The 15,698-nt window shown below is 37.2% G+C and overlaps 1 protein-coding gene across 1 annotated transcript; it reads left to right on the forward strand.

The window, feature by feature from the left end:
• Positions 1–11,688: 11,688 nt before the first annotated feature.
• Positions 11,689–15,245, forward strand: LOC134846673 (uncharacterized). The gene is made up of 7 exons (XM_063864058.1): positions 11,689–11,794; positions 11,998–12,094; positions 12,520–12,749; positions 13,513–13,824; positions 13,897–13,916; positions 14,151–14,522; positions 15,019–15,245. The coding sequence occupies exons 1-7, from the start codon at positions 11,745–11,747 to the stop codon at positions 15,243–15,245; spliced, it is 1,308 nt and encodes a 435-aa protein (XP_063720128.1). The 5' UTR covers positions 11,689–11,744.
• Positions 15,246–15,698: the final 453 nt, after the last annotated feature.

Raw genomic sequence — 15,698 nt, forward strand, 5'->3', positions numbered from 1 at the left:
GTAAATAGCGTACATTTCAATTAATGTTTCATTGAAAAGCTTGTGTAAAAATCGATTTTTTGGTATCCAAAATAAATCTCCGCTTACGCGTTAACGGCGCGAAATATATCGCTCGTTATTTGCACAAATTTTCCATTGGCATTGTTTAAGACCCAAGAACTTCACGAAAAATGATCTGAGGTGAATTTTTTTTCATTTGAGCTCGAAACAACAATACCTTTTGAATGATGCTTAAAACTCCGTCAAAAATTACTTGTTGAAAACTCGAAATGTGCCCGGAGAAAAAAGCAAAAGCCACCCGAGCACAAATATTTTGTCAATTTTTTCGAAAGTAGTCTGAAAAAAATTGTAGTGGATGTAAATCGATCAAAAATATACTTCTTTTTAGAGCCGAAATCGATATCGGGAATATTTTTTGATACCGCATATTTACAGCAGTTATTGAAGAAAAAATTCAATGAAATTGTCAATCATGAAATTTTCAATGACTTTTTTTGTTGAATCTCTGCAACATTTATCCAGAAGAACTTTCTTCACATCATTACGCCGCCAAACTCTGTTTTATAACAAAGCCCAAAAAAGCTACATTATTCTATTGCAAAAAATTTTTATTCTGAATTCGACACATCTTTTTCATTGGTTAGTGGCTCTTGTAGCTAGATTCCAGAGAAAAAATGATGCCTACACAACCTCTGACTAAAAATTGGTGTTCTGCAGTTCACAGACAAACGCGTTTTTTTTCGATAAGGCAGAATGCCCTAAAATTTCTTCATTTTCGAGAATTCGTCCTTTTCGTGATTTTTTTTGCTAGATTTCAGAAATGGTCTGTGAATTCAAAATTTGTTCTTATAATCAGCAAATAAACTATCGATTTAGAAATAAGTTTGCGTAGCTCAATTTTTTTGACAAGTAATATAGAAACAAGAAAAAAACCATCGCCTGCATTATCGCCTGAATATTATATGCCTTAGCAAAACTTCAAATGCAGAATTAATTATCTCAATTAACGATCTAATTGTTAAAATGACTAAAATTAGTTTTCGAAATAAAAAGGTATGAGATTTAAATGAGGAAACTTTTCTTGTGTTTTACGCGTCAGTTTTATTTGTCTTAAAAATATAAAAAAAGGAAATTGAGAGAGTATGAAAATAAAAGGGGTGATTGTTAAATTTATATAAGCAAAGTGTTTCAAACTTCAAGAAGATTTACCTATTAATTAGTTTCAGGGAAATGTTCCGGTCATGGCCGAGTTAAGACCCTTGCAATTTTCAACTGAAGCTATCAATCACAATACGGCGGCCGATCCACCAGACCGCGTATACGATCACTTCCCCATGCAATACTTCATCGGCTCCTTGGCCTAGTGGTAACGCACCCGACACCGCAACGCAAAGCAAGTCTCCAGTAAGCTTCTACAGCAAGCTTCTCACGCAAAGCAAGTCTCCAGAAAATCTTCTATTCTCTGCGCAACGTGCACCAAGTCAATTGGCAACTCACACGTTCTCTGCTGCTATTCATGCAAGCAGTCCCTGCACTGGACCGCGAAGTGTACCGGCTTCGACGAAGACGTTTTGAAGTCGCTCCCGAAAATACGCAAAAATATTCTGCTCATTTGTGACAAATGCATCAAGAATGGACACAAAGAGCTCCAACGAAGCTGAACGACTGCTTATCTTTTCCAGAGCACAAAAACTCTCCAAAAAAGCATGAAGAAGAAATGTTGAATCAGATTGTTTCACTAGCCAAGATTGTGCAGAATACTCTGCTGTTAGAGAGCCAGATAACCAAACTAGAGACTTCTATCGCCAGCTTCGAAAGCAAAAGCCAGTCTGTGACGCACGCTTCTCATGGTGCACCGACGATTGATGTGGGTGTTTGTTTGCGAATTGATGGTATCCCCGAACAGAAGAAAGCAAATGTGAGTCCGGCCAAACTACTAGAGAACGAGGACTTAGCGATTATGAGTATATTCAACTTTCTTGGCGAGAACCCAACCTTGGTCGACCACAGAAGAATCGGAAAATGGAATCCAAACAGAACCAGAACAAAGTCAAAGGGGGATCGAATCTCGAAACAAGAAAACCTATAGCAAAAAGCAGAGATCTCAAAGAGCTCGACAAGTTCGGAACCAAAGTTTACATGAAGCGAGTCCTAACAACGGAACAGAAAAAAGTCGAAGATGCGTTACTAAAGAAGCGGAGAGAACTTATAGGTGAAGGCGAAAACCGGAATGACTTGAAAAAAGTGAAGTCACAGCTTCTACTCAATGGTGAAGTTGTGCACGTTGAGCTTGAAAATTGACGCGTGCACTTCACCAGAGGTCTAACGCTCAACGAAAGGAGCATCTTCTCTCTTGAGAGACGGTGCTCTTTCTCGAAGCTTTTAAAGCTCACTGCTCACGATATAATATGCATAACTGAAACTTGGCTAATTTCAGAAATTCCAGACTGCACTATTTGCACCATCCTACGATTTCATAAAGAAAGACAGGCCAACAAAAAAGTGGTTCGACGAGTCACGGAGGTGTGCTGTTGGCATCAGACGAGGCATCCACTTTGAAGAAAAGCAACTTCCGGAAAAGTTCATTGCTGTGGATGTCGTCTGTGGCACGGTCCAGATTAACTCAGTTAAATTTTTTATCGTCGTTTTGTACTCCCCGCCAAACGGAAGCAAATATAGACAATCAGCAGAGCTCATTTGAGATCTCGATGAGTACTGCCTCCTGGCAAGCATATCAGCTGAATGCAACGCCTTTCTATTAGCAGGCGATCTGAACCTGAAGTTGACATCATGGAACTCGTTTGAGAGCAACGACTCCTATGAGCAAAAAGTCCTCGACGGCATTATGGCAGCAGGCATGTGGCAGTATAAAAACTTCCCAACTTGTGGTAGCAACACACCCAACGTCTTTCTCAGCAACAGCGCGGACTTTATTTTACATGTCGAAGAAGATGAACGCTACCGTGAGTTCTCTGATCATAGAGCTTGTATGATCACACTCAATGATCAGATAAACGCTCCACTAACTGGTTTCCCAGAAAAAAGGTTCAGTTTCTGCCGCGCCGACTACCCCAAACTGAACGACTTGATTGTTTCGCAGCCTTTCAAGGGCCATTGCTGGAGTAACCCGGATGTGCTGCTAGCCGAATGGTACGAGTGGCTACATAAGCTCATGACTACAGCTATCCCGGTTTAAAATCTTCATCGGCAAAGCATTCCACCGTGGATCACCAGTGAAACTTCTCACTGTATATAAATATTGAAAACAAAGCACTGTGCTCACAGCAAGAAACCTGGAGCAGCAATTACAGCAAAAATAGTCCCGTTGGAGAAGGAGCTAGCTGAGAAGTGAGATCAAGACAGAAACGATTATGAAGCTGCCCTGTTCCAGTCAGGGGACAGCAAACGTCTCTTCAAGTATTTCAAAAGCCTTCGAAAGAGCGGGACGCCTATTCCAGCGAGAGTGTCATACGCGGGCAGCCACGCTCAAACACCGAGAGGAAAAGTCGACTTATTTAATGCATTCTTCGAGTCCGTGTACATCAAATCTACCAAATACAAACAACTAGAAGGTCCAGAACCGGAACAATCGATCAGTGAACAAGCATTCAGCGAAAAAATGGTTGTCAGACTCACAAAGAACTTGGACGTTGCCAAGTCCAAAGGCATCGACAATATACCAAATGAGCTTCTCAAAGAGACTCCTGCTCTAGCCAAATCAATGGCCAGTTTGTTCAGAAAAGGCCTCCAGCTCGGGGAATTTCCAAGTCTGTGGAAAAACGGAGTCGCTGTACTCTTCGCCAAAAAGGGGACCGGAGAAAAGCAGAGAACTACAGGCAAATTACGTTGCTCAGCAATGTGAGCAAAGTTTTTGAACGGTGCATCTTCATCTTCAATGCACTGTACAAGCTTGTGGAGCCGCTTCTGCAAAATCAAAGTGGTTTCAGAAAAGAGCATTCTACAGTGTCTGAGCTACTAGTTTTACTGGATGATGTTTATAAAGGCTTGGATGAGAACAAAGATGTCTGCTCAGTATACATTGATCTGGAAAAGGCCTTCGATAAAGTTGATCATGGAATACTCATGAGCAAATTTGGAAAATCGGTGTCCGCGGCAAGCTACTGAACCTTATTGAAAGCTATCTCAGTAACAGGATAGTGACAACCAGAGTCGACGGCGCCACGTCGAAACCAATCAATGTTCTTAGTGGAGTTCTTCGAGGCTCCATTCTTGGTCCTTTACTGATCCTTGTATACCTAATTGACCTACTGGATGCCGTTAAACATAGGTTACCCCACCGTTTTGCTGATGATACAAAGCTTCTTTTCAGGAACTGTAGTATCACACAGATACAAGAAGATGTGGACTTTCTGGTCGACTGGGCCATTGAAAATAGACGTTCTTTCAACTGCAGCAAAACAGTACTGCTCAATTTCAACGGTGACTGTGTTAGCATTGAAGTAGCCGGCACGCAAATAACTCAAAGCAAACTCCAAAAAGATCTCGGACTCACGTTATCGAACAAGCTCGCCTGGACTGATCACGTAACTTTAGTGATATCTAAAGCCTCCCGTGTATTCTAGATGGTAAGAAACAACTGTTCGGTCTATACTCACAGCTCCTCAAAACTTTGTTTGTATAAGAGCATGATCCTTCCCATCATTACTTATTGCTCGACCTGCTGGTTTCCTAATAGAACAGACATAGAAAGAATCGAAAACCTATAACGACGAATTACCAAGTGGGTTGTTAGCTCATATAATCCTGACGACTATCCATCGATACTGAAGTTCTTGAACCTTTTGCCTATCAGCTTATACACTGAACTCTGCGACCTTTTAGCTTTCTCAGAGGTTTTATGCGGTTTCATTTCTATTGACTGGACACAGCATCTGAAGATCAGAAGTGCTACAACTCTACGATCGGACACTCACGTTCTCTTTGTTGAACCAAAGCTGAGTAAAGAAAAACTGAGTAATAACTTTTGGTACAGAAGTGCTAAATCTGCTAATTGTCCGCACCTTTACAACATCGACGTGTGGGATATCATCGGCCTCAAAGCCAAACTTCTCAAACTGATGTGGCATCATGTAGAACACACCTACAACGAATACAACAAGTGCATTGGGAGGCTTTTCTGCCTCTGTTCGAAATGCAGAGCAACTGGTCGACTTTAAACGGAATTTTATATTCCTTCATTGTTTCTATAATTCAAAGTTTTCAAAATAATCATTAAAAAATTTGTTTGTTCCATTAGGAATTAATTTTGGAATCCACTGAGGAACTCTGGAATCTAATGACATTATGCGAAAGGCAGCAAAAAAATGAAAAGTTACTGTATAGTTTACTAACAGATGCTGAAATCTTACTAAGTTTAATGGAAATATCTTTAATTGGCTGTCAGTGATCTTTGATGAACTTATCTGTGGAGTCAAAAACAAGCATGGCTCTGTATTTGTCTTTAAATTCCAGGTGGGCATCGTGTTCCAGCTAATTGCCTTCTAGTCAAAGTCGCCCAGTTTTTCAGCAATTATCTATTGAAATCCAATTCATCGATCGTTTGTGGAATCGGTTTCAATTCAATTTTTACGAAATATAGATATCATGTCACAAACTATCACCAAAGTAACCGAGCATGGAGTTTGAATGATTCTTGTATTACATTTTTTGCTTGCAAGTAAGAATCTTCTCGAATTTTACAACCTAAATTGAGGAAAGTAAAATTGAAAGAACGCTTTACTTAACAGATATTTCATGTGAACTTCCAGAGCTGCTAAAAAATTTTGTTGCCTATTCAAATAAAAAATTTGAGTTTTAAGAACAGAGCATGACTTTTTTGAGTATTTTCTTATAATCTTGATCAAAATTTCAGGTTCAAACGTCTGCGTCAAAACTAGTTTCTTCTACATTTTCACAAAAGCCTTAAAATTTTGAATCTCAAAACTATTGAAACAAAAAGAAATTAAGAACATTGAAAAACATGTTTACATTCAAATAACTATACCCAAACCTAAACAAGAGCAAAAAATATTTTAACAACATCAGTTATTGATGCATCTACGTTTTAAAGCAAAAAAAACTTGGAAAAAACTTAGTTTTTAGATATGCTGTTTATCTTTGCATAATCAGGTTGTATCCAGACTAAAAAAAACAAGTTCAAGGGATTTTTCAAATTGAAGCTCTTTTAGTCTTGATGTGGAACTCTATTGAAAGTTTCCAAATAGTTCACGTGATTTCGAAATAAAAACAGCACGAGCATTTTTATTAGATTTCTCTGCAGGCGTTGGGAAAATTCAGTGCAGCTCGCCTAACAGCTGGGCGCTCTTAACATCAGTTCCAATAATAGCTTGTACTTTCGCAGCCCATTGCTGCTGATCAAAATTTTAGCAGAATTTTGTAAATATCTCGGATGCCAACTCTTTCTAAAATACGAAATTAGGACAAAAGTTTGATTCCCAGGTAGCAATTTTCTGACCATGATTCGGAATAATTTGGGCATACGTAGGGTCATTGGGCTGCAAAAGCCTGAGCAAAAAATCTTAAAAGTATGTATGAGCTATATTTTTTCTGTGCCAACGATGGCTCGCAAATGTTGGCTGATCGCTCTTTCAGAATTGTGCAACTCAAAATTAGAAAATCCGGACTACAAGGAAGTTTTAAGCTGTGGATTCTCAAAAATGAATCGAACTGACTCGACTCTGGTGCAATTCTGAAAGTGAAAATTTTTAATAATTAATAACTAGAATAATGAAGCAGAACTGATTATTTGAGACCACCGAGTTTTCTGGACGGCCGAGTTGACTGAAATGAGGTCTACAATTTTATTCCAGGATTATACGGTCGAGATCTCTGGATGCAGTTTTTGCTACTTTGATTTAGTTGTGTCCAAAGTTTCGTCACTCTCCTGGTGCGCGCGAGTTGTATCCAGACTTACACGCAAACCTCAGCCCAGCTACTTTACTAATAAAAACTTGTGTCTTTTCTTTCTTTGTCGATTTTGTCGGGAAAATTTTTAAACCACAAGTCGAGATTTTTTTGGAACTTTGAACACACGTTAAACAACCACGGTTTTTTACAGCTACAAAAAAAACTTCTCTACTGTTTTGATGTGCATGCTATATTTTGGATTAATCATTATAGTAATACAGCAATGTTCAAATCTTACGAATACTTGCTTGCAGAAGCACACAATACAATCAGGTGAGCATAAAAAACTTAAATAAATTTAATTTTTTATTCCTGGAACTGTTGATAATATATTGATTAACTTGGGTTATTGAAAGTGCAGGAGCTATACATCTCGCCACATCTGAGACATCTCAATATTGACAAAAACACAAATAAAATGGCTCACAAATAATTTGGCTCACATGAAAATTGATTGTTGTGAAACAAACATAATGAGAATTTTTCAGGCTTGTTTCGCTCGAGCTGCAGCATAAGCTCAAATTGGACCTGGACTCCAAATCAGCCGATGATCAGGACTCCGATCACCAGAAACTATTCATAGAAAGGGATCTTCTTAACAACCTCTCGATTTTCTAATTGAAATTGATAGTGAAGTGACAATACTGTCCGCATCTCTATCGAAAGAGCGGTGGTTGGAAGCTCATCGTGATCTCTACATAATGAGCGAGACCAGTCTCAGCCCAAAAATTGAATTAAAAAGATTTGCTGGTACTTCCTAAGCAGGAGCACAATCGGTGGCTCTGTGAAGACTTGAACAACTCGTTTGTTTTGGCGTTTTCGCCGAGAAGAAATGATTTCATGACAAGAGTTAAGGGGGGGGGGGAGTTTCTAAAAAATGGGGAGGGAGTGAGGAACATTAGCGCATTCATTAAGTCTCTCTGCTATCATCAGTTTTACATTTGAGTCATGTAAGGAAGGGTGCCACTAATTTATAAATAAATTGTATGGGGTTGTTAAGTGTGATCTGCTAACAGTCGTAAATACCCGATCACTGTCGAGAACATCGAATTTCGGTTCCGAGGTCCCAAACCACGACGATGACGACGACGAAGTAGTCTCTGTTTTTTCGTGTGATTTTGAGTTCGAAATCGTGGCCTGCAGTTCTACTTCTGGTTTGCACCTGTTCGACTATGGGGGAATTATTAGTCAAGTTGCAAACCTCATAAGTCTGCAAATATAAAAAACGGCGAACTTAAATTGCTTAGCTTGTGGTTGTGAAAAATTCATGAGTACATTTTGTTAAGGAAACTTACCATAACGATCAAAGTAGTACAGAAACTGAACTTCTCTAATCTTTAGTAGTTAGTTCTTGTCAATTTTTCCAATAAAAAGTCAGAATCTTGCAATCAATTTAAACGATATCAATCGGTTCTAGAGGAAATAGAAACAAGAATGCTCGTATCAGGGCGAAAATTTGAACGTTCCGACTGCGTTTAACATTTATCAAAATTTGAAATAAATTTAAAACAAATTGAATGATGATATTTTCAAAAAAAAACTTGGAAAATTTCCAAAAAAAAATTGTTTGTATTTTTTTTTAAATCATCCTTCATACGTTATGTAACGTACAAAGTCATAAACTTTGCATATAAAAAGGTATTAAACATAGCAAAAACCACGCCTCAACCCAATTTGAAACGATTTATCATACGGATTAAATTTCCACACACGCGTTTATAGCACTAATATATCCCGCATTGATTGTCCCAAAGGGGCTAGATGGCAATCTTTAAAGTCTCATAATTTTACAAAAAATGAGCACAACTGAATATCTTTTTAAAATTTGAGCTCTGGATAGCAGTACCTTTTGAATAAAATTTTTAAAAAAATCCGTCAAAATTTGCTATTTAGAAAGTTAAAATTGGACTGGAGCAAAAAAATCACCCAGGGCACAAATATTTCGTCACGCTCTTTAAAAGTCGGAACAAACAAAAAAATCATAAAACTTGTTGATAAATAAGTTCATGTGACTCATGAGACATGTATAAAAAATAAATAGCAGGATTTTTTTTGCTGATTTTCATTAGGTAAATAGCGTACAGTTCAAATAATGTTTCATTAAAAAGCTTGTGTAAAATTCGATTTTTTGGTATCCACATACCAAAACCATAAGAAAATTAAATCTCTGTTTACGCGTTAACGGCGCGAAATATATCGCGCATTAATTATCTAAAATTTCTATTGGCATTGTTTAAGACCCAAGAACTTTACGAAAATTGATCTGAAGAGAAATTGTTTTTTTTTCATTTGAGCTCGAAACAACAATACATTTTGAATGATGCTTGAATTTCCGTCAAAAAATACTTGTTGAAAACTCGAAATGTGACCGGAGAAAAAAGCAAAAGCCACCCGAGCACGAATTTTTTCCCATTTTTTTTTGGAAAATAGTCGGAAAAAAACTGGAGCGGATCTATATCGATCAAAAATATACTTCTTCTCAGAGCCGAAATCGATACCGGGAACATTTTTTGATACCGCATATTTACAGCAGTTATTGAACAAAAAACTCAATGAGATTGTCAATCATAAAACTTTCAATCATTTATGTTGAATCTCTGCAGCATTTATCCAGAAGAACTTTCTTCACATCATTACGCCGCCAAACGCTGTTTTATAACAAAGCCCAAAAAAGCTACATTATTCTATTGAAAAACATGTTGATTCTGAATTCGACACATCTTTTTCTTTCGTTAGTGGTTCTTGTAGCTAGATTCCAGAGACAAAATGATGCCTACACAACCTCTGACTAAAAATTTGGTGTTCTGCAGTTCACAGACAACCGCGGTTTTTTCGATAAGGCAGAATGCCCTAAAAATATCTTCATTTTCGAGATTTCTTCTTTTTCGTGATTTTTTTTGCTAGATTTTAGAAATGGTCTGTGAATTCAGAATCTGTTCTTATAATCAGCAAATGAACTATCGAATTAGAAATAAACTTGCGTAGCGCAATTTTTTTGACAAGTAATATAGAAACAAGATAAACCATCGTCTGCGTTATCGCCTGAATATTATATGCCGTAGCAAAATTTCGAATGCGGAATTAATTATCTCAATTGACGCTCTAATTGTTTAAAAGGCTAAAGTTAGGTTTCGAAATAAAAAGGTATGAGATTTAAAAGAGGAAATTTTTCTTGTGTTTTACACGTCAGTTTCATTTGTCTTAAAAATATAAAAAAGAGGAAATTGAGAAAGTATGAAAATAAAAGGGGGTGATTGTTAAACTTATATAAGCAAATCGTTTCAAACTTCAAAAAGATTTACCTATTAATTAGTTTCAGGGAAAAGTCCCTGTCAGGGCCGAGTTAAAACCCTTTGCGAATTTCAACTGAAGCTATCAATCTCAATACGGCAACCGATCGACCAGACCGCGTATACGATCAACTCCCAACGCAATACTTCATCGGCTCTGCCTAAAATTTTGAGTTTTAAGAACATAGCATGACTTTTTGAGTATTTACATATAATCTTGATCAAGTTTTCATGTTCAAACGTCTGCGTCAAAACTAATTTCTTCTACATTTTCACAAAAGCCTTAAATTTTTTTTTATCTCAAAACTATTGAAAAAAAAAGAAATTAAGAACATTGAAAAACATGTTTACATTCAAGTAACTATACCCAAACCTAAACAAGAGCAAAAAATATTTTAAAAACAAAAGTTACTGATGCATCTATGTTTTAAAGCAAAAAAAAATCGGAATAAACTTAGTTTTTAGATATGCTGTTTATCTTTGCATAATCAGGTTGTATCCACACTAAAAAAAAAACAAGTTCAAGGGAATTTTCAAATTGAAGCTCTTTTAGTCTTGATGTGGAACTGTATTGAAAGTTTCCAAATAGTTCACGTGATTTCGAAAAAAAACAGCACGAGCATTTTTATTAGATTTCTCTGCGGGCGTTGGGAAAATTCAGTGCAGCTCGCCTAACAGCTGGGCGCTCTTAATATCAGTTCCAATAATAGCTTGTACTTTCGCAGCCCATTGCTGCTGATCAAAATTTTAGCTGAATTTTGTAAATATTTCGGATGTCAAATCTTTCTAAAATACGAAATTAGGACAAAAGTTTGATTCCAAGGTGGCAATTTTCGGACCATGATTCGGAATAATTTGGGCATACGTAGCGTCATTGGGCTGCAAAAGCCTGAGCATAAAATCTCAAAAGTTTGTGATAAAAGTACGAGCTATATTTATTCTGTGCCAACGATGGCTCGCAAAGGTTTGCTGATCGCTCTTTCAGAATTGTGCAACTCAAAATTAAAAAATCGGACTACAAGGAAGTTTTAAGCTCTGGATTCTCAAAAATGAATCGAACTGACTCAACTCTGGTGCAATTCTGAAAGTTAAAGTTTTTAATAATTAATAACTAGAATAATGAAGCAGAACTGATTATTTGAGACGACCGAGTTTTCTGGACGGCCGAGTTGACTGAAATCAGGTCTAAAATTTTATTCCAGGATTACACGGCCGAGATCTCTGGATGCAGTTTTTGCTACTTTGCTTTAGTTGGGTCCAAAGTTTCGTCACTGTCCTGGTGCGCGCGAGTTGTTCCCAGACTTACACGCAAACCTCAGCCCAGCTACTTTACTAATAAAAATTTGTGTCTTTTCTTTATTTGTCGATTTTGTCGGGAAAATTTTTAAACCACAGGTCAAGATTTTATTCGAACTTTGAACACACGTTAAACAACCACGGTTTTTTACAGCTACAAAATAAACTTCTCTACTGTTTTGATGTGCATGCGTAGCTATATTTTGGATTAATCATTATAGTAATACAGCAATGTTCAAATCTTACGAATACTTGCTTGCAGAAGCACACAATACAATCAGGTGAGCATAAAAAATTTTAATAAGTTTAATTTTTTATTCCTGGAACTGTTGATTAACTTGGGTTATTGAAATTGCAGGAGCTATACATCTCGCCACATCTGAGACATCTCAATATTGACAAAAACACAATTAAAATGGCTCACAGCTAATATGGCTCACATGAAACTGATTGTTGTGAAGCAAACTTAATGAGTACTTTTCAGGCCTGTTTCGCTTGAGCTGCAGCATAAGCTCAAATTGGACCTGGACTCCAAATCAGCCGATGATCAGGACTCCGATCACCAGAAACCATTCATAGAAAGGGATCTTCTTAACAACCTCTCGATTTTCTAATTCGAAATGATAGTGAAGTGACAATACTGTCCGCTTCTCTATCGAAAGAGCGGTGGTTTGAAGCTCATCGTGAACTCTACTTAATGAGCAAGACCAGTCTCAGCCCAAAAATTGAAAAAAAAAGATTTGCTGGTACTTTTTAAGCAGGAGCACAATCGGTGGCTCTGTGAAGAGTTGAACAACTCGTTTGTTTTGGCGTTTTCGCCGAGAAGAAATGATTTCATGACAAGAGTTAAGGGGGGGGGGGAGTTTTTAAAATATGGGGAGGGAGTGAGGAACATTAGCGCATTCATTAAGTCTCTCTGCTATCATCAGTTTCACATTTGAGTCATGTAAGGGTGCCACTAAATTATATATAAATCGTAAGGGGTTATTAAGTGTGATCTGCTAACAGTCGTAAATACCCGATCACTGTCGAGAACATCGAACTTCGGTTCCGAGGTCCAAACGACGACGATGACGACGACGACGTAGACTCTGTTTACTCGTGTGATTTTGAGTTCGAAATCGTGGCCTGCAGTTCTACTTCTGGTTTGCACCTGTTCGACTATGGGGGAATTATTCTCAATGAGACTTTTGTGATACTAAACAAGGAAGACGAGAAGTTAAATATTCAGTTAAAGTGAGTACGTTTTCAAAATTTAAGACATTTTTAAACAGACATTTCATTTAATCCCTGTAAGTTACGCGTTTATTAGCAAGCTATGAGATTAGCTAGGACATAAAGTTGTTAAATTGTATTCTAAACTATACAATTGCATGACGAGCACGAATTGATAAAATCAGGGGCGGATCAAGTATTTTCGAGGAAGGGGGATTTAAAAAAAGTCGAAAAATTGATCAATTTTTTTTTGGTCGACTGATTTGATTTTCTGAGCTCTCCAAATCTTTATAAAACTCAATTTAGACCTAAGTATAAGCGCCGCAGAAATTTTTCTGGAAAAAAATTTGGCCAAAAACAGGCGGTCCCCCTCAAAATTAAAATAAACTGGCGCCGAAAGCTCCTTCAGAATTTTTTATGGTCAGTCAGCTTAAACTGGATATCTCAAAATAGTGCAAAGTGGGACCCTTTCGGTGGACAAGAAATCGAAGCCGTGAACAACTCTCCCAAAACCACATAACAGCCTCAACTTACCATTTTTCGGTGCCGCGACAGCTTTTTGAACCAAACATGTTCAAAAACTTGTCGCGGCCAAGTCATTTTTGGACGGTTTTGACCAAGGCGTAAATTTAAGGGTTGGTCGACCAAAAATTGATGACGTGAAATAGTACCAACGGTATTTCTAAGGAAAATGTCTGAAGTCTTCCCCTTTCTTCAATAAAACAGTCATTGTTTCTAGTTGGTAGGGGCGTTTGTTTTTTAAATCGGCTGTTTTGTTTTCCAGACCAATTTTACTCGCCAGTTTTACGAGCAGCTTCCTTATTTACGACAGCTTCTCGGGTAAGTTTTATATAACCAAAATAGACAAAAACTCAAGCCGAATGGCCGAATACAAAATAGACACGAAATCTGTCGGAATCGATCTATCGTTTGAGTCGTGTTGTGTCGGAATAGAACTGAGCAGTGTTCTGATTGGTCGACGAGATGAGCTATTCTTTTTCGACATCAAGTCGGGCGATTTCAAACGAGAGTTGAAAGTGGAAGACATTGATTGTATCCAGAGTGCTACTGGGTGTAGAGGGGGAATCGTTCTCAGGTTAGCTGGTTTTTTAGTTTAATCGCAAAATTAAAAAAAATATATTTGTTTCTGCATTTCTTCATGTTTTAGTGGGGTGTCAAAGAAATCAGGTAATCATGTAATTGTGATAAATTATGGTGGAAGCTTAAAATATTTTTATAGACAGACCAGACCGTTAACATACCGTCAATGTGTCTTTTTAATAAAATCTGAATGTAAATTTTTGAGCAATTTTTGGGGGTCATTTTCCCCATCCATTAACTAACACAGAGGACCCCGAACTCTCATTTCAGCCATTTCTTTACCGCTCCTTCTTAACAGATTAACCGAGGATTATATTCCAGGTATCTTGGTCCGCTTTTACGACTATCTTTTTATGGCCAAATGGCAACTCGGTCATCAAGAGTGTCGGGCGCTGCTAAGCAGCGGATACTCTCAAGTCAGATACTGCGAAGAGTACGATCGCACATTTCTCCTCGTGAACTCAGAGCACCTGCACGTTTTAGTTATCGAAAACAACGGACTTCTGTTTTGCAAAATCAGTCTAACTGAAAATATAAAAAAAGAGCGATACTATTTTGACATCAAGAAGCACAGCAACAGTTTGTTTTTGTTGATTTGCAGTAAAACTGGAGAGGCTGAAATTTATTCAATGACGATTGGACCAAAAAAACTCAATGCGAAACTAGATATTGAAAGCAAAGATTATGTTATGTGTTAGATAGAAAAGCTTTTAATCTGAATTATTGAAATGTCTAATTAACAGAGACAAAAAATTTCAACCTGAACTTGAACAAAACATCTTCAAAAAACGTCGGGTGATTGTTGAGTAGATTGAATCAGCGATTTTAAATCATGAGGGCAGTATTTGGAAACACAATCACGGAATAAAATCGAAATTTGGGATTATAGTGGGTTCAGAGTACTTAATATCAAATCATCAGTATTTCAGATGAGATGGTTAGTTAAAAGTTAAAATGATCAGTATTGAGATGAGATGCTTGGTTGAAATCGTCAGTTTTTGAGATGAGGTGGTTGGCTTAAAGTATTAGCTTAAAGTTGATTTCAAAAACTCAAAGATGTTCATGAAAAGAGTTAATCAAACTGTTATGGTCTGTTCTGGTTTGTCCGCAATCTGAAAATATTTGAAAAATGTTAATTTAAAACGTATATATTTTAATTGAATTTAATTGAGATGAACTGATAAATTAGCTTACTTCAGTTTGTTCAGTAGCCAAGAATTGGGATCAAAAATAGGGTGGGTGTTAGATAGAATTGAGATCAAAGTTGGCTGTTTGACAAGAATTGAGATCGAAGTTGAGTGTTTGACAGGAATTGAGATCCATGTTGGGTGTTTAACAGGAATTGAGATCGAAGTAGGGTGTTTGACGGGAATTGAGACCGAACTGAGGGGCAAAGATTTGAGGTCGAATGTTTGACCAAGAATTAGTAGATCGACCTAGTAATTGAGATTGAAACTGCTGGTGATCACATAGTGAATGAATCATAAAATTTAAAACGCTAATACAAATATACATAGGTGTAATTGGAATCAGCAAACAAAATGTGGATTCCATTTAGAATTTGCGGATTCCACTCACAATTTGCGGAATCCGCTACACCTCATTTTACCTATTTTATTGTCTTATTATTTGTTTTAGAATTTCACAAACTAATCCGGCTTCCGCAAATACTGTTTCGGATTCCGCAGTTTTGCTTATACCGGGTGTAGAGGGGGAATCCTTCTCAGATTAGCTGGTTTTTTAGTTTAATCGCAAAATTAAAAAAAAAATTATTTGTTTCTGCATTTCTTCATGTTTTAGTGGGGTGTCAAAGAAATCAGGTAATCATGAAATTGTGATAACTTATGGTGAAAGCTTAAAATATTTTTA

Source organism: Symsagittifera roscoffensis, chromosome 5, assembly GCF_963678635.1.
Source record: "Symsagittifera roscoffensis chromosome 5, txSymRosc1.1, whole genome shotgun sequence".
NCBI lineage: Eukaryota > Metazoa > Xenacoelomorpha > Acoela > Convolutidae > Symsagittifera > Symsagittifera roscoffensis.